Source organism: Borostomias antarcticus, assembly GCF_949987555.1.
Source record: "Borostomias antarcticus genome assembly, chromosome: 22".
Taxonomy (NCBI): Eukaryota; Metazoa; Chordata; class Actinopteri; order Stomiiformes; family Stomiidae; genus Borostomias; species Borostomias antarcticus.
The window spans coordinates 15,618,591-15,639,236 of record NC_140255.1 but is presented as its reverse complement, the minus strand read 5'-3'; the positions used below and the strand labels follow the sequence as shown (position 1 = coordinate 15,639,236).

The following is a 20,646-nucleotide window of genomic DNA, read 5'->3' as shown; positions in this document are numbered from 1 at the left end:
CACTGAGACGAGTGCGTCTCGGGACGCGGATCCCTCACCAAACGCACGCTCTCTCTTTCTCTCTCTCTATTACGCGCCGACGTGTTACGAGACCGAAACTAGGTCAACGGGTTTCATATGACACACGCTCTGAAAATCAAAACGATGGTGTTGCTGCGGTGGCATTGATGGACAAGTCGAGTTCCCAGGAGAGCCTGAAGTGTCTCCGAACGCCATGCGGCGGTCTCGTCCCGGCGTACGTGTTGCGACGCATGTCGGCTACGGTACATCAATACTTCACACAAAAGAACAGCGAGTACCTTCCAGTCACACATACACCTCACACACCCCCTTACTCCAGAACCACACGGGGAAAGAAGGTTCCGCCGCCTACCTCAGACTGATGTTGGCCTGCAGGTGGACCTGGGTGGTACTGTTGGACCTACGCAGGTTCTTGATGGAGCGGGAGCTGCCAAAGCCAGCATCGCTCTGTGGACACACAGGAATTCACAGGAATTCATCACAATGTGGCCTGCTGACTAGTCTATCTGCTTGCTGACCAGAGGCCTATTCTGTGGTGTAAGGCTACATTGTACTATAGCTAGCTTTTGAGAAGATAACGGCATAACACCACACAGGCTACTGAATAACAAAACACACAGAAGACCCCTACTCCCAGAGAGTGATCAGCTCGAAAAACCAACACACCGCTGTATGACTACGCTCTTCCACAGCTGAAGTGCTCACCAGGGTGTTGCGTTTGCCCCTGCCCTCGCTGGCCACCGACACGGACACGGAGCGGGCGAAGTGTTTCCCCGGGGAGGCGCTGCTGGGCCGGCGGGTCACGGAGAGCTGGGAGCCTGACAGGCTGAGGTCCAGGGCGTCCCCAACACCGCTGGCCTGGATGGACGAGGGGCTGCGGGTGGTGTGCATCCTGACCACACCTGCCAATAGAGAGAGAGGGAGGGAGAGGGAGGGAGAGGGAGAGAGAGGGAGAGAGAGGGCGAGGGAGGGAAAGAGGGGGAGAGAGAGGGAGAGAGGGGGAGAGAGAGGGAGGGAGAGAGAGGGAGAGAAAGGAAGAGAGAGAGAGATTCATGCTTAGTCATATTAATATGCCCAGGTCGCCTCCTCACACATATTTGATCCAACAACTCCCTCTGAATCCAGCCAATATCTTTCTCTTGTTGCTTGTTTCCCAGGGCAACCAGCAGCAGTCACGTCTACATGAGTCAGGACACTGCAGTATCCGCGGACTAATGAACGCATCAGAAATGCGAAATACAACTATGGTTACCTGTTGTATGAGGTATATACATATATATAATATACCAGTTGTCTATTGTACCTGACTACCTAAAATATAGGCCCAGTTCGCTATTGATAAGGCTGAAAATTAGATGCAGACGGCAGCATACAGCCAGACAGATGTAGCTAGCTCACTTAGAATGCTTTCCAGTCCCTATGGGACATAAGGCGTCTACAAAGTTGCAGACAGTTTGTCCAAAATGTGATGGAGGTAAGTTAACGCACCTATAGCAACATTATAGCTATATAACTACTAGCTAGCTACTGTAGCAAGATTTGTAAAGTGTCACCATTTTCGGTGCAACACCCAAGTTAACATAATAATAAGATCGTCTCAGAAATGTGTCGCATTTCGGATAATAGCGTTACATTAGCTACATAACCTTAGTCCTAAAATAATAAATCACGAACGGTTATAAATGTCAGAACAAGTAAACAAGTTTGCTTACCTCGTATGTTGACAGTTGATAATTCCAACTCCAAGGTAACGTTACCGTTAATAGCAGCACGCTAGTAGCAAGATGGAGCAAGGTAACCAGAGATACACACTTGCTATTTGAATCTAACAAGCTATTCCTATATTTTTATTTCTCCAACCAGCAGCAGGTTAGCGTTAGGTTTGCCAGAACACAGGTGGAGAGCATCACACAGGGCTAGCTGCGTCTAGCTAACGCTACTGTGAAGGCTCAGCAAAACTGCTGTCTTCTGTCTCCCCATCATGAGCAGAACTCATAAATGTTCACTGCAAGGCGATACAGAGAACGTTAACTGGTCGCAGACCCAATATAGTTATCCAAAATACCGGTCAGCAAGAGAAAATAGCTCGGTTTAAACCCCTTTTCAGAGTTTGTTGGTGTAAATATTCCGTTCAGTCCATCAACAGCCAGGAGAATAACGCTGCATCTTCTCTGTGGCAACCAGCACACACTACACCCCTCCCACTGGACACTGGGATTGGCGGTAGGAACTCATCTGTCCGTGAAGCCCGCGGATCTGATTGGCTGTGAGAGATGACAGTCACATGTCAGTAGCTGACTTGGGGGCGTGGCTCTGCATATACGTTTGGTTGACTTTGCAAGAGGGGGTGTGTGGAATTTAGATTTTTTTCGGGGTGAAATTTAGATTTCCTGAAGTTCATGGTTTTGACATTTATGCATACAGGCAAATGTCAAAAGTTAACATAAATTAGAAGCTTTAAAACAATCTTTATATATTTTTTTTGATTTATTAGGACAAATGTATACAACAAAGAAAAAAATATATGTTATGATTGTGCATGGTATATTCCTGAATTGTTCACCTTCAAAAGGTGCAGATTAATCATAAATACTCAACATTCACATTTAAAGTATTAGAATACTCTGCCTCCCTCTTTGGAATGTAAGCGTATCACTTATCTACTTTAAACAAATCATAAAACACACAGTAAAAAAGATACTGTGTATTTAGACAACAAAAAAATAGCTAACTAACAAACTAGCTTACATCATCTTTTTCTAAACTCTACTGCCATCCTCCACATATCTGCTCCTTTGTCGAGGGTGATCTCCTCCGGTAGACAGCGGAGTCCGGGCAGGGTTGGGAGGTTCTTGTGCTCCAGATGGTTCTCCAGAGTGGACGCAACACTGCAGACAGCAGGGGAGGGAGGGTGGGAGGGGAGCAACAGTTAGCATCGGGGCCCATTGTTCACGCCACACGCATTCCTGTTCAATCCCTGGCCAGCTGCCGGTTCAACAGAGCTGACCTGTGCCAGCAGAGGGTATATCACTTAAGGCGCTCTCCCCTGACAGATGGTCGCCTGGAGGGGTCACGCTCTGGCCCTGGGAGTCAAAAGGGCTCTGATCCCCCTGGGGTGCACCCGCACTTTGTAGTGATTGAATGTGTCAATACTAAGGCATTCCTTTACACATCAAGGTGTGTCAGTGGTAATCTCTTAAATGACAAAGGGCACACTTTCCCCTTTAATAGCTGAGGTGATGAGAATCGACATGCAAACTACACTAAATGTCTCAAAAGTGACAACACTGCTGAAGAAAAGATGCAAATTCTTTGTAAATTAAATGTTTTCGACATCTGTGCAACATTCCCTCCCCCCTACAGATAGCTTAGCTAACTCACAAATGGTCTGTAATGGAATTGATAGTTTGTTAGTTTTGTCTGTTCCAGTTAATGGGTGGAAAGGAAGACTATAAACAGGTTAAAAGACCACTGTCAGTGTGGTGGGTAGGCCTGGTTCAGAGGATAACACTAGCAGACCTGGTCTTACTGCCAGTGTGTTGGGTAGGCCTGGTCCAGAGGATAGGACTAGCATGGTGGTTTTACAGCCAGTATGGAGGGTATAAGTAGCAGAAGTGGTCTTACCCCCAGTGTGGTGGGTATGCCTGGTTCGGAGGGCTGCTGTCAGTCTTCAGCAGGAGGATCTCGTGCAGCTCCAGGGAGAAGGTCTCCACGTCTGTGACGCTGAGGAAGTCCTTCAGCTGTCTCCTCTCCTCCTCAGACAATGTCTGCCGGTAGTCTGCCGAGAGTCTTTGAAACGGGTCCTAGATAAAGACAATCAACGAATCAACCTATAGCTTCATTCTTAACTGTCACACAGTATAAAGTCACAAAGTCACAAAATCACCAGCTGTTACGGGAGAACTAATAGTGAGATCCTGTTCCTGTTGTCACTCAACACTTGTTTAGGATGAACGCATGCCGTGTCCAGCGGCACACTTCCCCCAGATTTACAGACCAGGGTGGTGGGCCTGGTGAGGTGGTTAGGGGTCAAACGCTGGCAGTTAGTAGGGGTCAGCAGGATTGGGGGGGGGGGGGGGGCTCCAAACACTTTGTATGTCTTTTAAACCAAACCAGTCCAAACATAATCCAAACTTTTGCACGGATACATTGTCACTCGGGGTAATGCTGTGTCCAATCATTTAATAATAATAATAATAATAATAATTAGGGCTGTCAATTTAACATGTTCATTAGATTAATGAATTATGCCAACATTAACACCTTAATGAAAATCAATGCAAATTAATCGCATTCTGCAATTTCGTCCAGCTGTAGGTGGCACAGTTGGCGCGTCATTTCCTGATTTAAAGGACTATGCTCGTTTTTGACAACCTGGACCTTATTTACGACATATTATAAGAAGTTTGACTCACCCAGATCACTTTTGTGTTGTTCGGAGGCCTGTAGAAGAAATATAAAATCCAGCGCGAGCCAGTATATCCATGTAATGGCGGCGCACGGGGCATAGGGAATGCCGTTTCTCAAAATCCATTTTCGGCCGCTAAACGGTTGTTTTCATCAATCACATTGCATGAATCGACAGTTGATATTCCTCTACGCCAGCCATTGTTGTTTTGGTTCCAAATAAGGGGTCTTGATCCTCTGTAACATGATCTTTACAAGCCTCTCCCCCACTTGCTCCAGCACGCATGCGCACAGGCCAGCTGTTCCTCTCTCTGTCTCCTCACCCTCCTTTCAAGGAGCTCTTCGTCCGTATACTCTGGCTCAAAACGATATGGACGTCCGTCATATTCTAATTCATTTTCTAGATCCTCTAAATCTGACAAATATTCAGCCATATTGCACACAATATTCTAGGCACCAACAATCCGATCGTAGTGCAGAGAATGTGAGCCGCGAGTGTAGCCTACAGACGGAGAATAGCAAGTCTGCGCGCTGGCCTGTGCGCATGCGTGCTGGAGCAAGTGGGGGAGAGGCTTGTAAAGATCATGTTACAGAGGATCAAGACCCCTTATTTGGAACCAAAACAACAATGGCTGGCGTAGAGGAATATCAACTGTCGATTCATGCAATGTGATTGATGAAAACAACCGTTTAGCGGCCGAAAATGGATTTTGAGAAACGGCATTCCCTATGCCCCGTGCGCCGCCATTACATGGATATACTGGCTCGCGCTGGATTTTATATTTCTTCTACAGGCCTCCGAACAACAAAAAAGTGATCTGGGTGAGTCAAACTTCTTATAATATGTCGTAAATAAGGTCCAGGTTGTCAAAAACGAGCATAGTCCTTTAACATTATTGAAGCGACAAACTTAAATGCCAAACTTAGACCTAAATGACCTCGTACTGTATGTCGTATGTCGCAAAAGCATCTTTGCCTTCAAACAAACTCGAGGAGGTGGATAATCACTTTGCTTTGCCCTCTAAACGGAAAGTTAACTTTAAAAAAAACTCACAGATGGGACAGTTAATAAGAGCGTGGCCATTTACATACCATCCAAGCAGTTTTAGCCTAACTTATCATCTCAATGCTAAACATGTTAACAGCTGTCAGCCCCAGTAGCAAAGGCCTAAACTATTTTCACAAGGATCTATCCATGAGATTTGGATTTCAGATGGAGCAGGTGACAATATAAAAGTTGATGCTGGGTGTTGGCGATGTATGCGGAAGGCACAAACTCCTTACTGGCATCCATTCTTAGAAAATAAGCCTGTGAAAATGATCTGTTAACTACTAGCTACGGACTAATTAGCTACTGTACATCAAGCACCTAAGGTTACTAGCTTTGTAGCTTTTTGTGTAGGCGTTGCTGTAAACTGATGTGTGGAGGGAGGTGTGGAGTATCGTACAGCTGTCTTGTATGTTTTAAGAACCACTTTGTTCAAACTAATATCTAATCTATGAACACAATGCAGGACAAGCTTTGTTTGTGGGACATCAGAGGCGTGGTCTTAAGAAATCAAGCCACCTTATTGGTTATTATTCTCCACGTGATTGACTGGTTGGAAAGGTCTATTGAAATATCTTAATTTGGGGGCTTTTGCCAGCCAAAAATGGGTATAGGATCAATTTGCAATTAATTAATTGCAGATCATGTAATTAATTAGATTTTTTTATTTTTATCGTTTGACAGCCCTAATAATAATAATAATAATAATAATAATAATAATAATAATAATAATAATTACTGGACCTTGGAGGGTTATTTATTTGCCACACAGCAATTACACACAACACACGTGTGAGTGAGAGGCAGCACACAACACACAAACACAGACGCACACAAACAGATGCATTTACAGTGGTCTCCGGTGGAATTTATCCTCTGCATGTCTCCCATCAAAGGGGCAGTCAGGAGGAGTGGGCAGCCCTCATCAGTGGCACCCAGGAACCATGTCCAAGTGCTCGGTCCAAGTCCTGGTCAGGGACTGGACTGAAGAGCATCCGTTCTTCTGCATGTTTTTCATATTGGGGTTCAAAGTGGAGGGAGCCCGAGTGAGCACGGGGAGAACATGTAAACTCCACACAGAAAGGCCCGAGCTATGTGCCGACCATATACTCATCTTCCTGTTGTGAGGAGGACGAATGTCTTTCCGGCAAAGCGCCGGCTTCCACGTCATACGGAGAGAAGCGGTTGTAACTGACCTGTCCTGTGTTCAGCATCAGCTCAGACTTCCAGCAGGTGAGCAGCTGCCAGGTGAAGGTGCTGTGCTCCAGACGGCTCTCTCCAAACGCCTGAAACAGCCAGACACAGAGGAGCATGTGGGCTTGAATGGAGACCAGTAGATTCTACTTTACTCTAAAGTGGATACAGGAGGTATACGTTCATTTTCATTCCAACAGCAGTGTTTCTGAGGGAGAGTCATTGATAGAGATATTGGTGTACCTTCAGATTCACATTCATATTTATTTTAGCCAGGTAGGTTTTCACACATACTAGGAATTTGTCCTGGACTGGGTTAGGGTTACCTTGGCTACACTGCTGGAGATCTGCGGGTCCATCTTGAGGTCGTCGGTGAGGTAGGTCAGGAAGGAGGCCCGGGGCTCACCGCCCGTCTTCCCCAGGAAGCGCAGGCCGATTTCCACAGTGTACACGGTGTCACACACGTCCGCGTACGACCGGAGCCCCGCCCTCATGGCGCCACTCACCGAGCCCTTCAGCGGCTCCTGTCGGCACGGAACAGAGCAACCGTTAAGAAGCGCGCTCAGTCAGAGGTGCCTGGCTGGGGAGACCCCTGTCAGGGAACATGAACCGTTTCATGGAGCGTTCACATTCAAAACAATAACACCACTTTGGTCCATCTCAACATCAGGTTTGCCGCGGCGATAAAACACGGTCAAGTTAGCTTATGTTAGCGGCGGTAGTTAGATAGCTAGCTAACATTAAAAATGACAAGCAGCTATTTTTCGAGCCTCCCAAAGGCAGAACAGTTGAGATATATAAGTAATAATCCCACCACCGAACAACAAGGTCCAAAAGCTTATCTGGACATTTTGTAAAAGTTTTCGACTGACGCACCAGAAGTTTAGTTGGACCAAGTCATTGCCCTAGTGGCCGGAAATTCTATTGAAAGGGTCTATAGACAACAGCGGGCACAGGTCAAGGAATGTGATCTCTAGATAAATGGCTTCTTCAAATGGCTTGGGGGAACCACTATGTGTTTACCTGGGGCTGCTGCTCACTGTGAGGGTCCTGAGCATAGAGTCAATGGTAGGAAAAAGGATACATACTGTACGACCAAGTAGTACGTCCCCAGATAGATTTGGGCTTACCTGAGGAATTTTGTCTCTGACCTCAGCCAGAACCACTGAGAAGTCTTGTTGACGTCTGTTCAAGTACTTGGAGGTAACCTGATAACAACAGACAAGGACGAGTCATTCAGGCAGTCTGAAATAGTGTTAGTTGTGTCCCGAGCATGTATTACATTACAGTCATTTAGTAGACACTTTTATCCAAAGCGACTTACTTAACGGAGGTTGTCAGTGTAATACTCCTCACCAGAAGTCACAAGTGCATCTCCTTTCTAAACAAGTGACTAAGAGCATAATCTAGTGCTTAAGTTGAAGTACAAGAGTAGCAAAATACATACATACATACTTCTTGAAGAGCTGAGTTTTGAGCCTGAGGCGAAAGATTTCAGTTTCTATTTGAATCATCTGAATGTATTCCTGTTTCTCACCGCTTGAATGAGGGGTTTCCCCGCCAGGTGGCGGCGTGCCAGTTCAGCCTGGATGCCCTGCAGGTCGTAGCTAATGTCAGTCTCCCTGCCTTTCCTCAGGGTGTAGTGGCAGTGGGCCAACACCAGAGGGAGCAGCTCATGCTCTGGGTGGCACAGGGTCAACTGTGTCTCTGACACTCCCTCCAACTGTACGCTGTATTCACTGCTTAGATACAAGAGATGTCAGAGGACCTCAAAATGGATAGAGAATAGACATAAAATTCCATTAAATGTATATCAAATCCCATAATATCGCATAAATATGTTGGTGCCAAAATTGGTTGGTGCCTCACCTGTTGCTGTGGTGACTCAGTCTCCTGGCCTCTCTCACCAGGCTGTTGTGTGTCTCGGACAGGAAGTCCACCAGGGTTTGTAGACAGGACCCCGGCCCGCGTCGGGACGGAGACAGGAACTCCCCGGAGCTGTCCATCGTCAGCTCCTTCTCACACAGCTGCGGGGCCACGCCCAGAGCTGCTGCTCGTGACACACGCACACACACACACCGAGGCAGAGTAGGACACCACAGGTCAGGCACCAGGCACATGCCACCTCAAGAACACGTCAAGATTAGGGCCTAATTATGCAGGCGACATAATTCTCGGTAGGCACTTACAATTGTTGGCCACTTCCATTCTCAGACTGTTCCACACCTCGACGAAGATCTTCAGCCTCCCGAGCAAAGTTTTCTTCTGGTATCCTACAACAAACACGGTGGGCAAAACAACACGTTTTCCCCATTGAATAATTGTTTTACATGGTATATGCTTGTATAGATGATGGTCTAGGGTGAACGTACCTGCTGGTGTCTGCTGCAGCCTCTGAGCGATGCTCTGCCAGGCCGCCTCCGCCGGGAGGGGAAACGCCCGCAGCAGGTCGCACTGCAACGCCGCCAGCTCCGGGAGGTGGGGCAGCTGCCTCACACACTGCACCTACACACAGAAAAAGTGGTATGGATACAATATGAAGACTTCGAAGACTTTGACAAGCTAGGCCGAAATGTTGTCTAAATAAATCCCCCAGCGTTTTTTTTTCTTTTTCTAATACAGTCAATTTCACTCGTTGCCAGCACCTCTCCAAGACTACGGTGTGCGGTTTCTCCATTTTCCTCAACATGGATACAATACACCATATATATTGTGAATGACATATTCTGTAAAAGAGACCTGGTCTCAGTATGTTCTTCCCTGTCTAAATAAAGGCTTCTTTCTTTCTTTCTTTCTTTCTTTCTTTCTTTCTTTCTTTCTTTCTTTCTTTCTTTCTTTCTTTCTTTCTTTCTTTCTTTCTTTCTTTCTTTCTTTCTTTCTTTCTTTCTTTCTTTCTTTCTATCATAAAGGCTTCTGTCTGTCTGTCTGTCTGTCTGTCTGTCTGTCTGTCTGTCTGTCTGTCTTTCTTTCTTCTCCAGTGGGTCAGATGTGAGTACCAGTACCTTGCTGAGGAAGAGAGCCAGCAGGGGTAGCGAGGGTCCCTGGGCCTGGCCCACCACCTGTGAGAGGCGCTCCAGGGTCAGGCCCTCAGACAGGTTCCAGAAGGAGGAGTGGTGGGTGGGGCAGTCGGAGGGGGGGCTGGGCAGCATGGGGCTGGGGTCCGAGTGGAGCAGCCTCATCAGGGGGCTTCCCCCCAGACGGTCGTCTGTACGGATCCTCCGCTGGGCCTCAGACAGACTCTTCCTCAGACGCTGGGAACCAGAGAGATACATACATGGATGGGTGGATGGATGGATGGATGGATGGATGGATGGATGGGTGGATGGATGGATGGATGGATGGGTGGGTGGGTGGGTGGGTGGGTGGGTGGGTGGATGGATGGATGGATGGATGGATGGATGGATGGATGGATGGATGGATGGGTGGACGGGTGGACGGGTGGACGGATGGATGGATGGATTGATGGATATGAACTTTATTTATCTCCAAAGGGAAATTTTCTTTGTTGCAGCAAAAAGTACCCATACATGTAGCACGACAATACAATGCAATACAATGCAATACCATATCAAAAGGCATATTGGTATGGAACTGTACAAAATGGGGGAGAGGGGGTTGTGCAATAAGGCACAGAAAGGCACCATATACAATATACAGTACACAATATACTATATAAACGTGTGCAAAAAGAGAGAGGGGTAGATGAAAGACCAGACAGATTAGTGGAGGGGGTATCACTCAACGATGTGTCGAGGTCAAGTGGTTTCTAGTGGCCGTATGATGCGGTCTCACCTGGACTACCGGGTCGATGGCGACGTCACAGACCAGCCTCTCCCACTGCTGCCGTCCACGCCTGGAGGACAGGTCAGACACCGCGCGGCTAGACGCTGCGTCGACATTCAACAGAAAGGTGTTAGACAACATCATCACTCTGTAAGGAGACAACGTGGGAAGTCAAATGGAAGGAAACGTCATCACCACCTGCAGGCGATTCCAGGCAGGTGTTTAGGACCAGGTGGACTATGACGGCGGTGTCGTCCAGGTTCTGATCCAGCGTTCTGCCCAGATGGTCAACGTCCCTCTCAAGGTGACTCCACAGGAATTCCACAACGTCCCCGACCTGGGGCTGAATCATGCGCCCGACGCCCTGCGAAAGCATTCCTCGCTAACTATCAGAATATACTGTAACATCGCAGTATTGATAAATACATGGATTATACTATAAGAACATACCGTAACATCACAGTATTAATATATACATGGATTATGTATATGTATGTTCTCGTGTCACCCTTCAACGTTTGCTGGAGCTATAGACCAGGCCTCACCTGCTGGTTGGTCACAGCTCCCTGCAGCAGGGCCAGGTGTGTGAGCAGGCGGAGGATGCAGGACTGAGCAGGTGACAGGCCTCTATCTGGAGCCTCGGACCTCTGCCTGGCACCCCCCAGGATGTGACCCGTCCGGGTCCGGTCCCCGACGCTACACACACACACACACACACACACACACACACACACACACAATTACTCAGAATCTCACATGGACATGACTGAAGGCTGCTGCAAGTTAAGTTTCCTCAACTCTACAGAGGTGTTAGTTTGAGCAGAAATACCTTGATTCAGCAGGGGTGAATCCAGGAACTGGTTGATGATTTGCACCACCAACAGGCACCCCACAGTCTGGGCAGATTGATGTTGTCAATGGTCTGCCACACTATGAGACAGAAGAACACCATTAGGGCACTGACAACAGTCATGGAAGTATATATATATATTGTCATTTGAAATAAGCTATAAATTAGTTCAGATGAGTTCAACACGGAGCCTTGCGTCAACAGAATGAAAAGATATCTTACCTCCCCGACAAAACACGCATGACCGTTGGAACAGACTGCAATAAAACAAAAAGTAGCAAGATAAAAATTCACTGTCAATCAACAGGTTCGCCAATTCACTGTCAATCAACAGGTTCGCCTACAGATGAGGTTCCCACCGTGATGCACATTGACAACGAGGACTTTCTGAAATCAACAAACCACTGTCATTATGTGACTCACAAAAGGGACACTCACAGTACATGGTCATTTGTTTTCCCCTGGCCCCTACACCCATCCACTGGCGGGCCTCGTTCGTGTGATCGTCTTGCATGGTGGGGAGGAAGGCACCCTGCGGGACAACGAGATATCAACTTCCTGAACTCCTCTCCAGAGCGCATAGTGGAGAACGCTAACTCGTGGCCGAGCAGAAGAAGGCCTCACCGTCATATTCTGGGGCTGGAAGGCGATCTGCTGTAAGGGGGCCAGTAGCGCGTTCCTAGCGAGGAGGACGGCGTCTGCGTGGACCAGCAGCTCCAGCAGGGGGCGCCTCTGAGCAGGTAGAGCTGCGCTGACGCAGAGAGAAGAACCCGCTCCCCCGATCTGATTGGACAGCAGGGCGGCGCAGAACCTTCTGACGTTGTCCGATAAATTGACGTTTTTTAGGAAGTCCTCCAGCGTTCTGGTCTCCTGAATATAAAATCAACCGTTACAGAGCAGTGGATGGACGTGTATCATTTGCAGATAGTGCACAGGAGTCGGTCAGAGGCGGGTACCTGTGGAGTGGGCCGGATTTTTGGGTCAGGCGACGCAAGTCTACTTGTGACCTGCCGGAACAGGGCCAGCACCAGCAGAACCAGGGCCGAAGCACCTCCCAGGTTCTAGAGGTTAGGAACAAGACGGGTCACAGTGAAAACACCACACTGAATCCCCTCTCCTTCTCAAACATACTATGCTCCGAGTGGCGGTAGGCCCACTCCAATGGAACGGCACCGGTTCTGACCTGCAGGGCCGTCCGGAGGGGGTCGGTCCTGTTCTCCAGCAGGGCCTGGGCCACCCCGTCCCTCAGGGCCCGGTACGAAGGCCCGCAGCACAGGAACCGGTCTACCTCCGCTGGGATCAGCCGCTAGACACAACCAATCAGCCAGTACGGGCAATTATTTGACATCTGATGAGCCTTTCCTTCAAATCTGCAATAGTACTTTTCCTGATTTTTTATAGAAATATAAGATTTCTTTGTCAATACCTGAATAGTTGGGTAATACCTGTATGTATATCAAACCCGACTCTCTGATAATCATACTAAAAATGCAATGTTGTGGTATCAGGGAGATGATGGATTTGATGAGATTTCTGTCAGATCTACAACCTCATATGATATATTAGTTGTCCTGATTTTCTATAGAAGCATAGTATTTCTTTGTCAGTACACAGAAGGACAGTGAGTACCTGGATAATTGTGCAACATATGATACCTGTAGGCGGAGGACCTCTGGAGGGAAGACCCAGGCCCACTGGGGGCTGTTCATCAGACCCAGGACACAGTCCATCCCAGCCTGCCTGTTGGCTGCCCTCAGCAGATACACCCTGAACCAGTCGTTTCCGCTGTACTCACACACGGCCTTCACCTGCTCCAGGTAGCCCCTCTCCACCTCTCCAGACACATTAGCATTAGCTGAGGGAAAAACAAACAACAACAACAACACTGTTTCAACAAATAAGTCACAAATCATTTGGATATAGAAGGTCAAAATATCAAAAGCCACCTGCAATTCAACACATTATTGAGACTGTGTTTGTGCCTAAAATGGACACAGGTCAAGTGCGTCGCCCTCACCCTGGGACCGGACCAGGGACCTCTGCAGCAGGCGGGCGGCGGTGGCCAGACACAGTCTCAGACGAGCCATGGTCAGCAGGAACTCGGCCGGGTCCTGCTGTCTCCCGGGCGTCTGCTTCCTGGCCAGCCTGCCCAGGAACCCGGCCTCCTCCTGCAGACGCCTCCGCTGCTCCCCGCCCTGCTCCGCACCCTGCTCCCCGCCCTGCTCCGCACCCTGGCCCGCTGAGCACAGCAGGGAGTCCTGGAACAAACAAACAAACAACATGACACCACCAAATACCATGAGGTGAGGGATTTGGAAATGTGAGCGGATTGGAGGTGAAGTGATTTGCCTGGAAACAGTTGACGAAGAGCAGGTAGAGCTCTGTCCGGTCCCCCTTCTCCAGAACCTTCTCCTCCAGGTTCCGCAGGTACGCCTGGATGTGACCTTTCACCTGCTCGAAACTGAGACAAGCATCAGCAAGTCACACAATGACAGAAATTGTTTGTGTGCATGTGTGTTGTCGTTAAATCTGTGTTAAATGTGTAACAGCAGCTATGTACGTTCTGTATGTTGTGTATTGTACTTCACCTGTACTGCAGCAGGAGTTTGGGCAGCACCGACCGGACCACAGGACTGTTGTCCACACACTCCAGGAAGGGAGTGAGCTCTCTGGTCCGGTACACGTCCCCTACAACACAAGACGTCGTCAACCACATCTGGCCGCGTGGTACCGTAGTAGAGGACCAGCGGGTTTGGTGTGTCCATCCAGGCCGCTCACTCACCCTGGGCGGAGATGAGCAGAGAGAAGAGCAGCTCCACCACCCCGTCTCTGGGGCTCTCCCCCTCGGACAGGCAGAACCGGGACACCACCTCCAGGAAGAAGGAGTTACAGCAGCTCCTGACCTCCGCATGCTGCCGCAGGGCCGCCCTGGGAGAGCACAGGGAATAGAATCAAATAAAACTTTATTTATATAGCGCATTTCATACACAGAGGCAACACAATGCACTTTACAGAGAGAAAAGGGGGTGTGTACATATATTGATCCTACCCCTAATTTTCCAGAGGGAAGCAAAAAAACAGTTCACCCATTAGAGCCATGTAGAAATCACAGGGAAGCTGTGAGATCTTCAAGAACGGGAACGGGAGATCTTTTGATCGGAAAAATCATTACATCTTTTTAATTTTAATTTGCTCTCAAACTTAAGCTTTCTGCTAGATTTCATCTTCAACGGAAAGTAGTTCCTTAGCGACTCTACGAGCATTCTCTCCCTGGCAACATGCTTGGGATTGCGTTCCTTACTATGGGCCTAGTTAACACTAGTCGCTGGTGTGCTGCCGGTTATAACATAACTCAATTCATCAAACTGCACGTCTAGTTAAGTCTTTATCCACCTGAGGTAGCCAAGAGAAAAACAATAGCCTATGTTAACACCACTTGTTAGCCTACTACCACCGAAACATGTTAATATGGGTTGCGAAATAGCTCGCATCAACGTCTTATCGAAACAGCTGTTGCGAGTTGTAAACATCAAGTGCTGCGGTGTAAACGTTGCCATGGAAATCACAGACTCGATGCAAGAAAATAACGGCGTAGCGATACGTTAAGTGATGAGGCCCTAGCCATGTATTAATCAGCTAGCCGTGGTTCTATCGTGATTAGTACATGGCAGTTGACCAATCAGAGAGCTTGCTCAAACCTACCCGTTATATAATATTCATTAAGGCTATTTCTAATTGTAAAGACAACGCATACCAATAAGACAGCAATCTGTTGGGAAAAGTACAAGACATTGTAGACGCTTTTAGAGGGACGTTTTCACTCACTCTATGGTCCGTGACACACTGAGCTGGAGGTCTGGCGGAACGTCTGCCCGGCACTTGGGACAGAAAGGTCTGTCTGTCTGAATGCTGGTCCGGACGCAGGACAGACAGAAGACGTGTCCGCAGGGCAGGACGCACGGCTCCTTCAGCTCCGACAGGCACACTGGGCAGTTATCACCAAACCTGCAGAGAGAGAGACAGTAATATGAGCTGGGTTGCAAAATTCAGGAATATTCACAAACCTCCCCACGGGAATCAACAGACATTTATGGGAATTAATAGGAATAAACTGGAAAACAGAATTTATTCCAGTTAATTCCTATACATTTGTGGGATATTCTGAGAATTTTGCATATGAGAGAAAACTTAACGGTCTAACAAATGGATAAGGAAAGAATACTTCAGTTCATACAGTAGAATTGCTGCAGATATTACAGACGTGAATGTGATGGGATTGAAAAGGAGAGTTTGGACAGAGTCTGACCGCAGGTCTCTGCTGATGCACTCCTCGTGGTAGGAGTTGAGGATGCGGATCAGCTGCTGCAGGGTGTCCACGCTCCTCAGATCCGGGGAGTCCTGCATCAGCTGAGGGGTTGGACATCAAACAACGATGAACACACCGAGACGTCACTTGAAAAATAATAACATTGTCAACCGAGGGTAATCTAACTCACGTTTTGGAGAAGGTTGCAGTGTTTCAGAGCCAGGTCCGTCAGCCTAGCGTCTTTCTGCTTAGCCTCAAACAACACCTGCTGGATGAACGCTGCTATGACCAGCATCCCACGCCATGTTGACCTGAGAAAACGCAAGTGGTTTTGGGATGGAGCCAGATATCTATTTCACACAGTGTTTCCCCTACCAATGCCTTGGAGGGGCGGCCCGTCCCCGACAGGACCTCCTGCTCCTCTTGAACCCCCCCCCCCAAATCAAAAAATAATGCCAAAAATAGAGGACTTTTAGATCTCTAACGTTTTTAGCATGAGCCAAAGGAGTTTAACATAGCGAAAATTAGCATCACAGCTAGCAGAAACGGGTAGTGAGAGATGATGAAATGAAAATATTTTTTGTTGCTGTAGCTAGCTACTTAAGTAATGTAACCATGTAGGTGTTCTGTTGTTAGTAGCTTTGTAGGCTAAAATTAGCTAGGCTATGTGTTGTGGACTAAATGGCGTTACATTCAAGTTCACATTTTTCCCATTTATGCATTTCAATGCTTTTGCTATTTCTTTTCAACTGTTCAGCATTCACAATTCTTTTCTGCAGGAAATGTAATTTTTTTGTAGTACCATAATGTTTTTTATGTGTTGTAAATATTGCTTATATTTATTTACCTAAGTTATGTGCACTCATTTTCATTTCAGCTCAGTGTAGAGAAATGCACCGATACTAACAAATGCCTTATTGCAGCGTCTATGACAACACTGTCAACACCATATATCTGTGACATGCCCGCCCCGCACGAACAACACTAGTAGTTTCAGGGGGTCTACCACCCATCCTGAAGAAAATCCTAGGGGAAACACTGTCACATATCCCAATACTGTATGTGTGTTCTTCTCATCCCACAAGTGGTCTTCAAAGATAACTCTTTAGTACAGGGACTACCTGATGGAGTTCAAGTGCTGGAGACAGCCAGGCCTGCAGAGGGCACTGTACTTGAGGCCGAAAGCTCTGTCCAGACAGGGCTGTAGGAGTTCCACTTGGCGCAGGAAGGCTTCGCACTCTTGCACGGACGTCACGCTCTGCAGCTTGACCTTCTCCACGCAGATGCCGAGAGCCAAAATGTCCTCTCTCTGCCAGAAAAAAACAGTCAATCCTACTTGTCAAAGATGCTTACAGAATCAAGAGGTGCGAGCTACTGTCTCAAATATATTTTCTCACCATGTCTGCAGGCTGGCTTGTCGCCCCCTGTTGGGAGATCTGAGGGGCTAGATCGGGTAGGAGCAGCAGGATGTGGGAGAGTGTGTCCAGTCGGGGAGCGTAGAGTCTGGCCGCAGCCGTAATCCAGGCAGGGGACAAGTCAGGGGTCACGCTCACGGACAGCTGGAGGTCCGACAAGCAGCCCAGCATCAGCCTGGTGAACGCCTGCGTCAACGAAGGAGGAAAACACAAATAATATAGATGTCTTGGGAAGAAATATCTCAAGATTCAAGATTTATTTTATTTGTTACATGTACTGTAATGTACGGTGTACAGTCACAGTGAAATGTTGCTGGCAGCTCCAAGATTATGCTAGATACAGTTAAATTCTAATACTCAATTGCAAAATATAAATTTACAAGTTACAATTGTACACATTACGAAAATTACAAAAATGTACAATTAAAACTACTACTAATAAGTACCCAATAAGTATCATGTTAACAGCTCAGCCCCAGTAGCCTACTAGCTTCGCCGACCCACACTCACTGAGAGCAGGCTCCAAATGAGCAAGTCTACCTTTGAAGAATTGACAAACTCCATCGTAAAGTGGATTGCTGTGGATTGCAGACCAATTTCAATGGTAGACAAGGAAAAGGGCTTAATGGAGGCGTTTCAAATGGCTTCCTCCATTGCAACTCACAAGCCGCCTTCAAGAGGCACCGTAGTTACAAAAATCCACAAGCTGTATGACATGTAAAAGACGAATGGAATTACTGCTGCGGGCCGAATACGTTGCTCTGACCGGGGATCACTGGACGTCAGTCAGTAATCACAATCACAAAGCCACAATAACGTAATGTCTTTGAATTGAAATATCTTCATTTGGGGGCTTTTGCCAGTAAAAATTGGATATGCAATTAATCACGATTAATTAATTACAGATCATGTCATTAATTAGATTATTTTTCAAATTGTTTGACAGCCCTAGTTATAAGTGGTTGTGTTATCTAAGATTATAATTGATTGATTTGACAAAGTACAGTACCTCTAGCTCGTCCTGAGATCTTAGCTTGAAGGAGAGCAGCAGGAAGTCACGGAGGTAGCGGCCGCCGTATTCCGAGCGTTCCTGGGCGGAGAGTTTCTGCAGGTAGCCGCCCAGCCTGCTGCTGGTGGCGCTGCTCACGAACTGGAGTGTCCTCTGAGATCCGCCGCCATCCTCCGTCATCACTGAGAGAACAGACAGAGAGACCGTCAGATGATTCACAATAAACTCACTTCTGTTTACAACCAGAGTCAATGTTATTGCCAGGTAGGTTTTTACACCTACTAAGAATTTGTTCGGGTCAATTGGTGCATAACACTGATGGATAGACAACAATAGACAGGATGCAAGGACTAGACAGGACAGTGCAAAAATACAAGCAATGTGCATCCCTTCCAAATGTGATCCAGTTCAGTTACCTGGAACAAACTCTGACTCCTCCCACAGACTCTGGAAGTGCATTCTGATCAGCCAGCTGAACGGGGCAACACCGGGTTGTTCCACCTCACCCAACATCAGGTTATGTTGGACCAGTACTTCATGGTCTGAACCGCTACAAGGGGATGGTAAGATAATATAGCTTAAACCGGCACGTTGTCAAAAGTTTGTCTCAAAGACAAATCTTATTAACTAAAAATAGCTCACTTGGAGTGTTGAGGTGTGGCCAGATCTAGGATCTGCCGGTCTGCCAGAATGTTCAACCACAGCTGGATCAGGCCCTGGCTGAGCCCGGCGCAGAAGAGCAAGTCCAGGTTGGCATCTCTGTCCAGAACCTCCACGACACCGGCCAGGACTGGGGTCAGTGTGGACTGCAGGCAGCGCCACAGAGTGTGTCTGAAGACAGAAGAATGCACGGGAGAGCACAACTCAACAAACAACAGCTAATACCAATCACCCAAACAATCCGTTCAATACTTTACTCCGTTCAATCAGTGGTGGCTTCAAAACTCCACCTCAGAGTGCCGCCTTCCTGGAGCGCCTGGCGCTTCTTGGCTTCGTGGTTGACCCACTCCCCTGGACAGGGCATCACCTCCTCCCTGTGTGCCAGCAGCCCTGCCAACCTCTCCAGGAGCACCTCCTGGAAGCGAGCTGTAGCGAGGGACAGGGTTACTGATTAGTTGAACATGGCCAGCCCAGTAAAGGGACTAAGCTTTTTCCTGTTGTGCTTTTACTTAGTAAAATGAGAGCAGTGTGAAAGAGGAGCGTTCCGTAGTGGGTAATCTGAGTTCCCAGAAGCTCTCGCTGCGGCGAGAACCTCTGGAAGCAAGCTATGATATTTGTGGACACCAATGGGAATACACTTGGATTTTGTGCAGGAAGGATTGGCCCGTATAGATAGTGTAACTCCTGCCCCCTCTTTTCATGATCGGCTGTTCAAATGCAGCTAGATTTGAAAGGTAATGTGCTAGCTCCACCCCTATGCCCATGTTTTGCGGTGCTTGACTCCAGACTACGTAGTGGGAGAGTCTGCTCACCTCCCGTGTCTGCCTGGTCCTCCCCCAGCAGAGCCAGGAGGATGTGCATGCGCTGCAGCCCTCTGGAGGTCTGGTCAGCGGGGTCTCTCAGCAGACCCACGGCCTTCTGGACGCACGACCTCAGTAGTGACAGGCTGTGGATGTGGGCTGCCTCCGCCTGTATCTGCACATCGACACACAGGGCAGAGCCGCATCCAGATTCAAATAATCACCAAACAAAGCTTTAGCATTGGATAACTATACTGTACTGTTATCTGATTATGTTATAGCCAAAGCTAACATTTTTAACAAGTCGATAGGGAGTGTGCAGTATAAAGTATAAATGTATTTACTTCAGTGAGGAGTTTGCTGATAGGAGTTCCACAGAAAACTGACAGGTTCAGGCTCATGTCGTCTGTATCCCTGAGGTCGTCCACATGCACAGAGTGCCAGACTCCTGTGTGCACAGCATGTCCAACAACATATTAATATTGGTTCAGGATATCAAAAAAAGTCATACAAAATACAGGGCATCAGGCTTGTCTCACCTCCTTGGAAGCCAATGTACTGAGATCTACTTGGAATCCGGGACAACTTGGTGATGAAAACCACATAACAGGCCTGATCAGGGTCAGATGACATCAAGTAGTTCATGGTGCAGTACCTGAAAACAAAATAGGAGTTTCATGTGTGAGTGTGTGGGGAAAAACAATGCATCTGCATTGCCATAAAAGGTTTCATCATAGACATATCTTGATATCAAGCATACTTTGCTGATGCTATGAGCTCATCACTGCAGTGGGATTCCTCTACGTCCATCTGGACAAACAGAATGTGGAGGGACAGCCCGGCGTCTCTCAGGAAGCCCCTGAGACAGTCAACGAGAGAGATAAGAGACTGATAAGGTTGAGAGGAAATCCACCTTTCACTACATAAAATACCAGGAAAAGTACTGACTCGATCTTGCTGCAGAAGGAGAGTTCCGTGTCGAACTGGTGGAGGGAAACCAGGAGGATTCTTTGGTTGTCCAAGCCCAGTGCATCAGCCACCACTCTCACATCAGATTTGGTAAGCAAGCTGGAGAATGTAGTGACCTTATAAAGACACAGACCCACAGTTAAGTAGAGGAAAACAAATATGATAAATAAATTAGTTGTAAAAG

General features: G+C 47.6%; 2 protein-coding genes across 2 annotated transcripts in view; both read right to left on the bottom strand.

Annotated features, from left to right (window-relative positions):
• cep131 (centrosomal protein 131) overlaps window positions 1-2,007 on the bottom strand; it is a 30,509-nt gene extending 28,502 nt beyond the window's left edge. The window contains exons 1-3 of the mRNA XM_084456530.1: window positions 1,734-2,007; window positions 727-923; window positions 374-468 (exon numbers count right to left, since the gene is read on the bottom strand). Of these exons, the coding sequence (XP_084312656.1) occupies window positions 374-468; window positions 727-912 (281 nt within the window). The 5' untranslated portion in view covers window positions 913-923; window positions 1,734-2,007. The remainder of the gene's footprint in view (window positions 1-373; window positions 469-726; window positions 924-1,733) is intronic.
• A 763-nt stretch (window positions 2,008-2,770) lies between these two features.
• The window catches only part of rnf213b (ring finger protein 213b), a gene marked incomplete at both ends in the record, with an annotated part of 36,129 nt that continues 18,253 nt past the window's right edge, over window positions 2,771-20,646 (bottom strand). Inside the window, 38 exons of the mRNA XM_084456124.1 lie at window positions 2,771-2,909; window positions 3,646-3,824; window positions 6,673-6,762; window positions 6,997-7,194; window positions 7,801-7,878; window positions 8,208-8,409; window positions 8,540-8,723; window positions 8,860-8,943; window positions 9,043-9,175; window positions 9,673-9,921; window positions 10,463-10,557; window positions 10,652-10,790; window positions 10,999-11,149; window positions 11,283-11,383; window positions 11,526-11,560; window positions 11,742-11,835; window positions 11,928-12,173; window positions 12,260-12,364; window positions 12,487-12,609; window positions 12,959-13,158; window positions 13,321-13,561; window positions 13,653-13,764; window positions 13,892-13,991; window positions 14,086-14,231; window positions 15,129-15,308; window positions 15,610-15,710; window positions 15,800-15,920; window positions 16,731-16,918; window positions 17,007-17,210; window positions 18,034-18,215; window positions 18,450-18,583; window positions 18,676-18,864; window positions 18,984-19,119; window positions 19,506-19,710; window positions 19,838-19,941; window positions 20,033-20,148; window positions 20,254-20,352; window positions 20,442-20,578. Coding sequence (XP_084312250.1) covers window positions 2,771-2,909; window positions 3,646-3,824; window positions 6,673-6,762; window positions 6,997-7,194; window positions 7,801-7,878; window positions 8,208-8,409; window positions 8,540-8,723; window positions 8,860-8,943; window positions 9,043-9,175; window positions 9,673-9,921; window positions 10,463-10,557; window positions 10,652-10,790; window positions 10,999-11,149; window positions 11,283-11,383; window positions 11,526-11,560; window positions 11,742-11,835; window positions 11,928-12,173; window positions 12,260-12,364; window positions 12,487-12,609; window positions 12,959-13,158; window positions 13,321-13,561; window positions 13,653-13,764; window positions 13,892-13,991; window positions 14,086-14,231; window positions 15,129-15,308; window positions 15,610-15,710; window positions 15,800-15,920; window positions 16,731-16,918; window positions 17,007-17,210; window positions 18,034-18,215; window positions 18,450-18,583; window positions 18,676-18,864; window positions 18,984-19,119; window positions 19,506-19,710; window positions 19,838-19,941; window positions 20,033-20,148; window positions 20,254-20,352; window positions 20,442-20,578 — 5,520 coding nt within the window. The remainder of the gene's footprint in view (window positions 2,910-3,645; window positions 3,825-6,672; window positions 6,763-6,996; window positions 7,195-7,800; window positions 7,879-8,207; window positions 8,410-8,539; window positions 8,724-8,859; window positions 8,944-9,042; window positions 9,176-9,672; window positions 9,922-10,462; window positions 10,558-10,651; window positions 10,791-10,998; window positions 11,150-11,282; window positions 11,384-11,525; window positions 11,561-11,741; window positions 11,836-11,927; window positions 12,174-12,259; window positions 12,365-12,486; window positions 12,610-12,958; window positions 13,159-13,320; window positions 13,562-13,652; window positions 13,765-13,891; window positions 13,992-14,085; window positions 14,232-15,128; window positions 15,309-15,609; window positions 15,711-15,799; window positions 15,921-16,730; window positions 16,919-17,006; window positions 17,211-18,033; window positions 18,216-18,449; window positions 18,584-18,675; window positions 18,865-18,983; window positions 19,120-19,505; window positions 19,711-19,837; window positions 19,942-20,032; window positions 20,149-20,253; window positions 20,353-20,441; window positions 20,579-20,646) is intronic.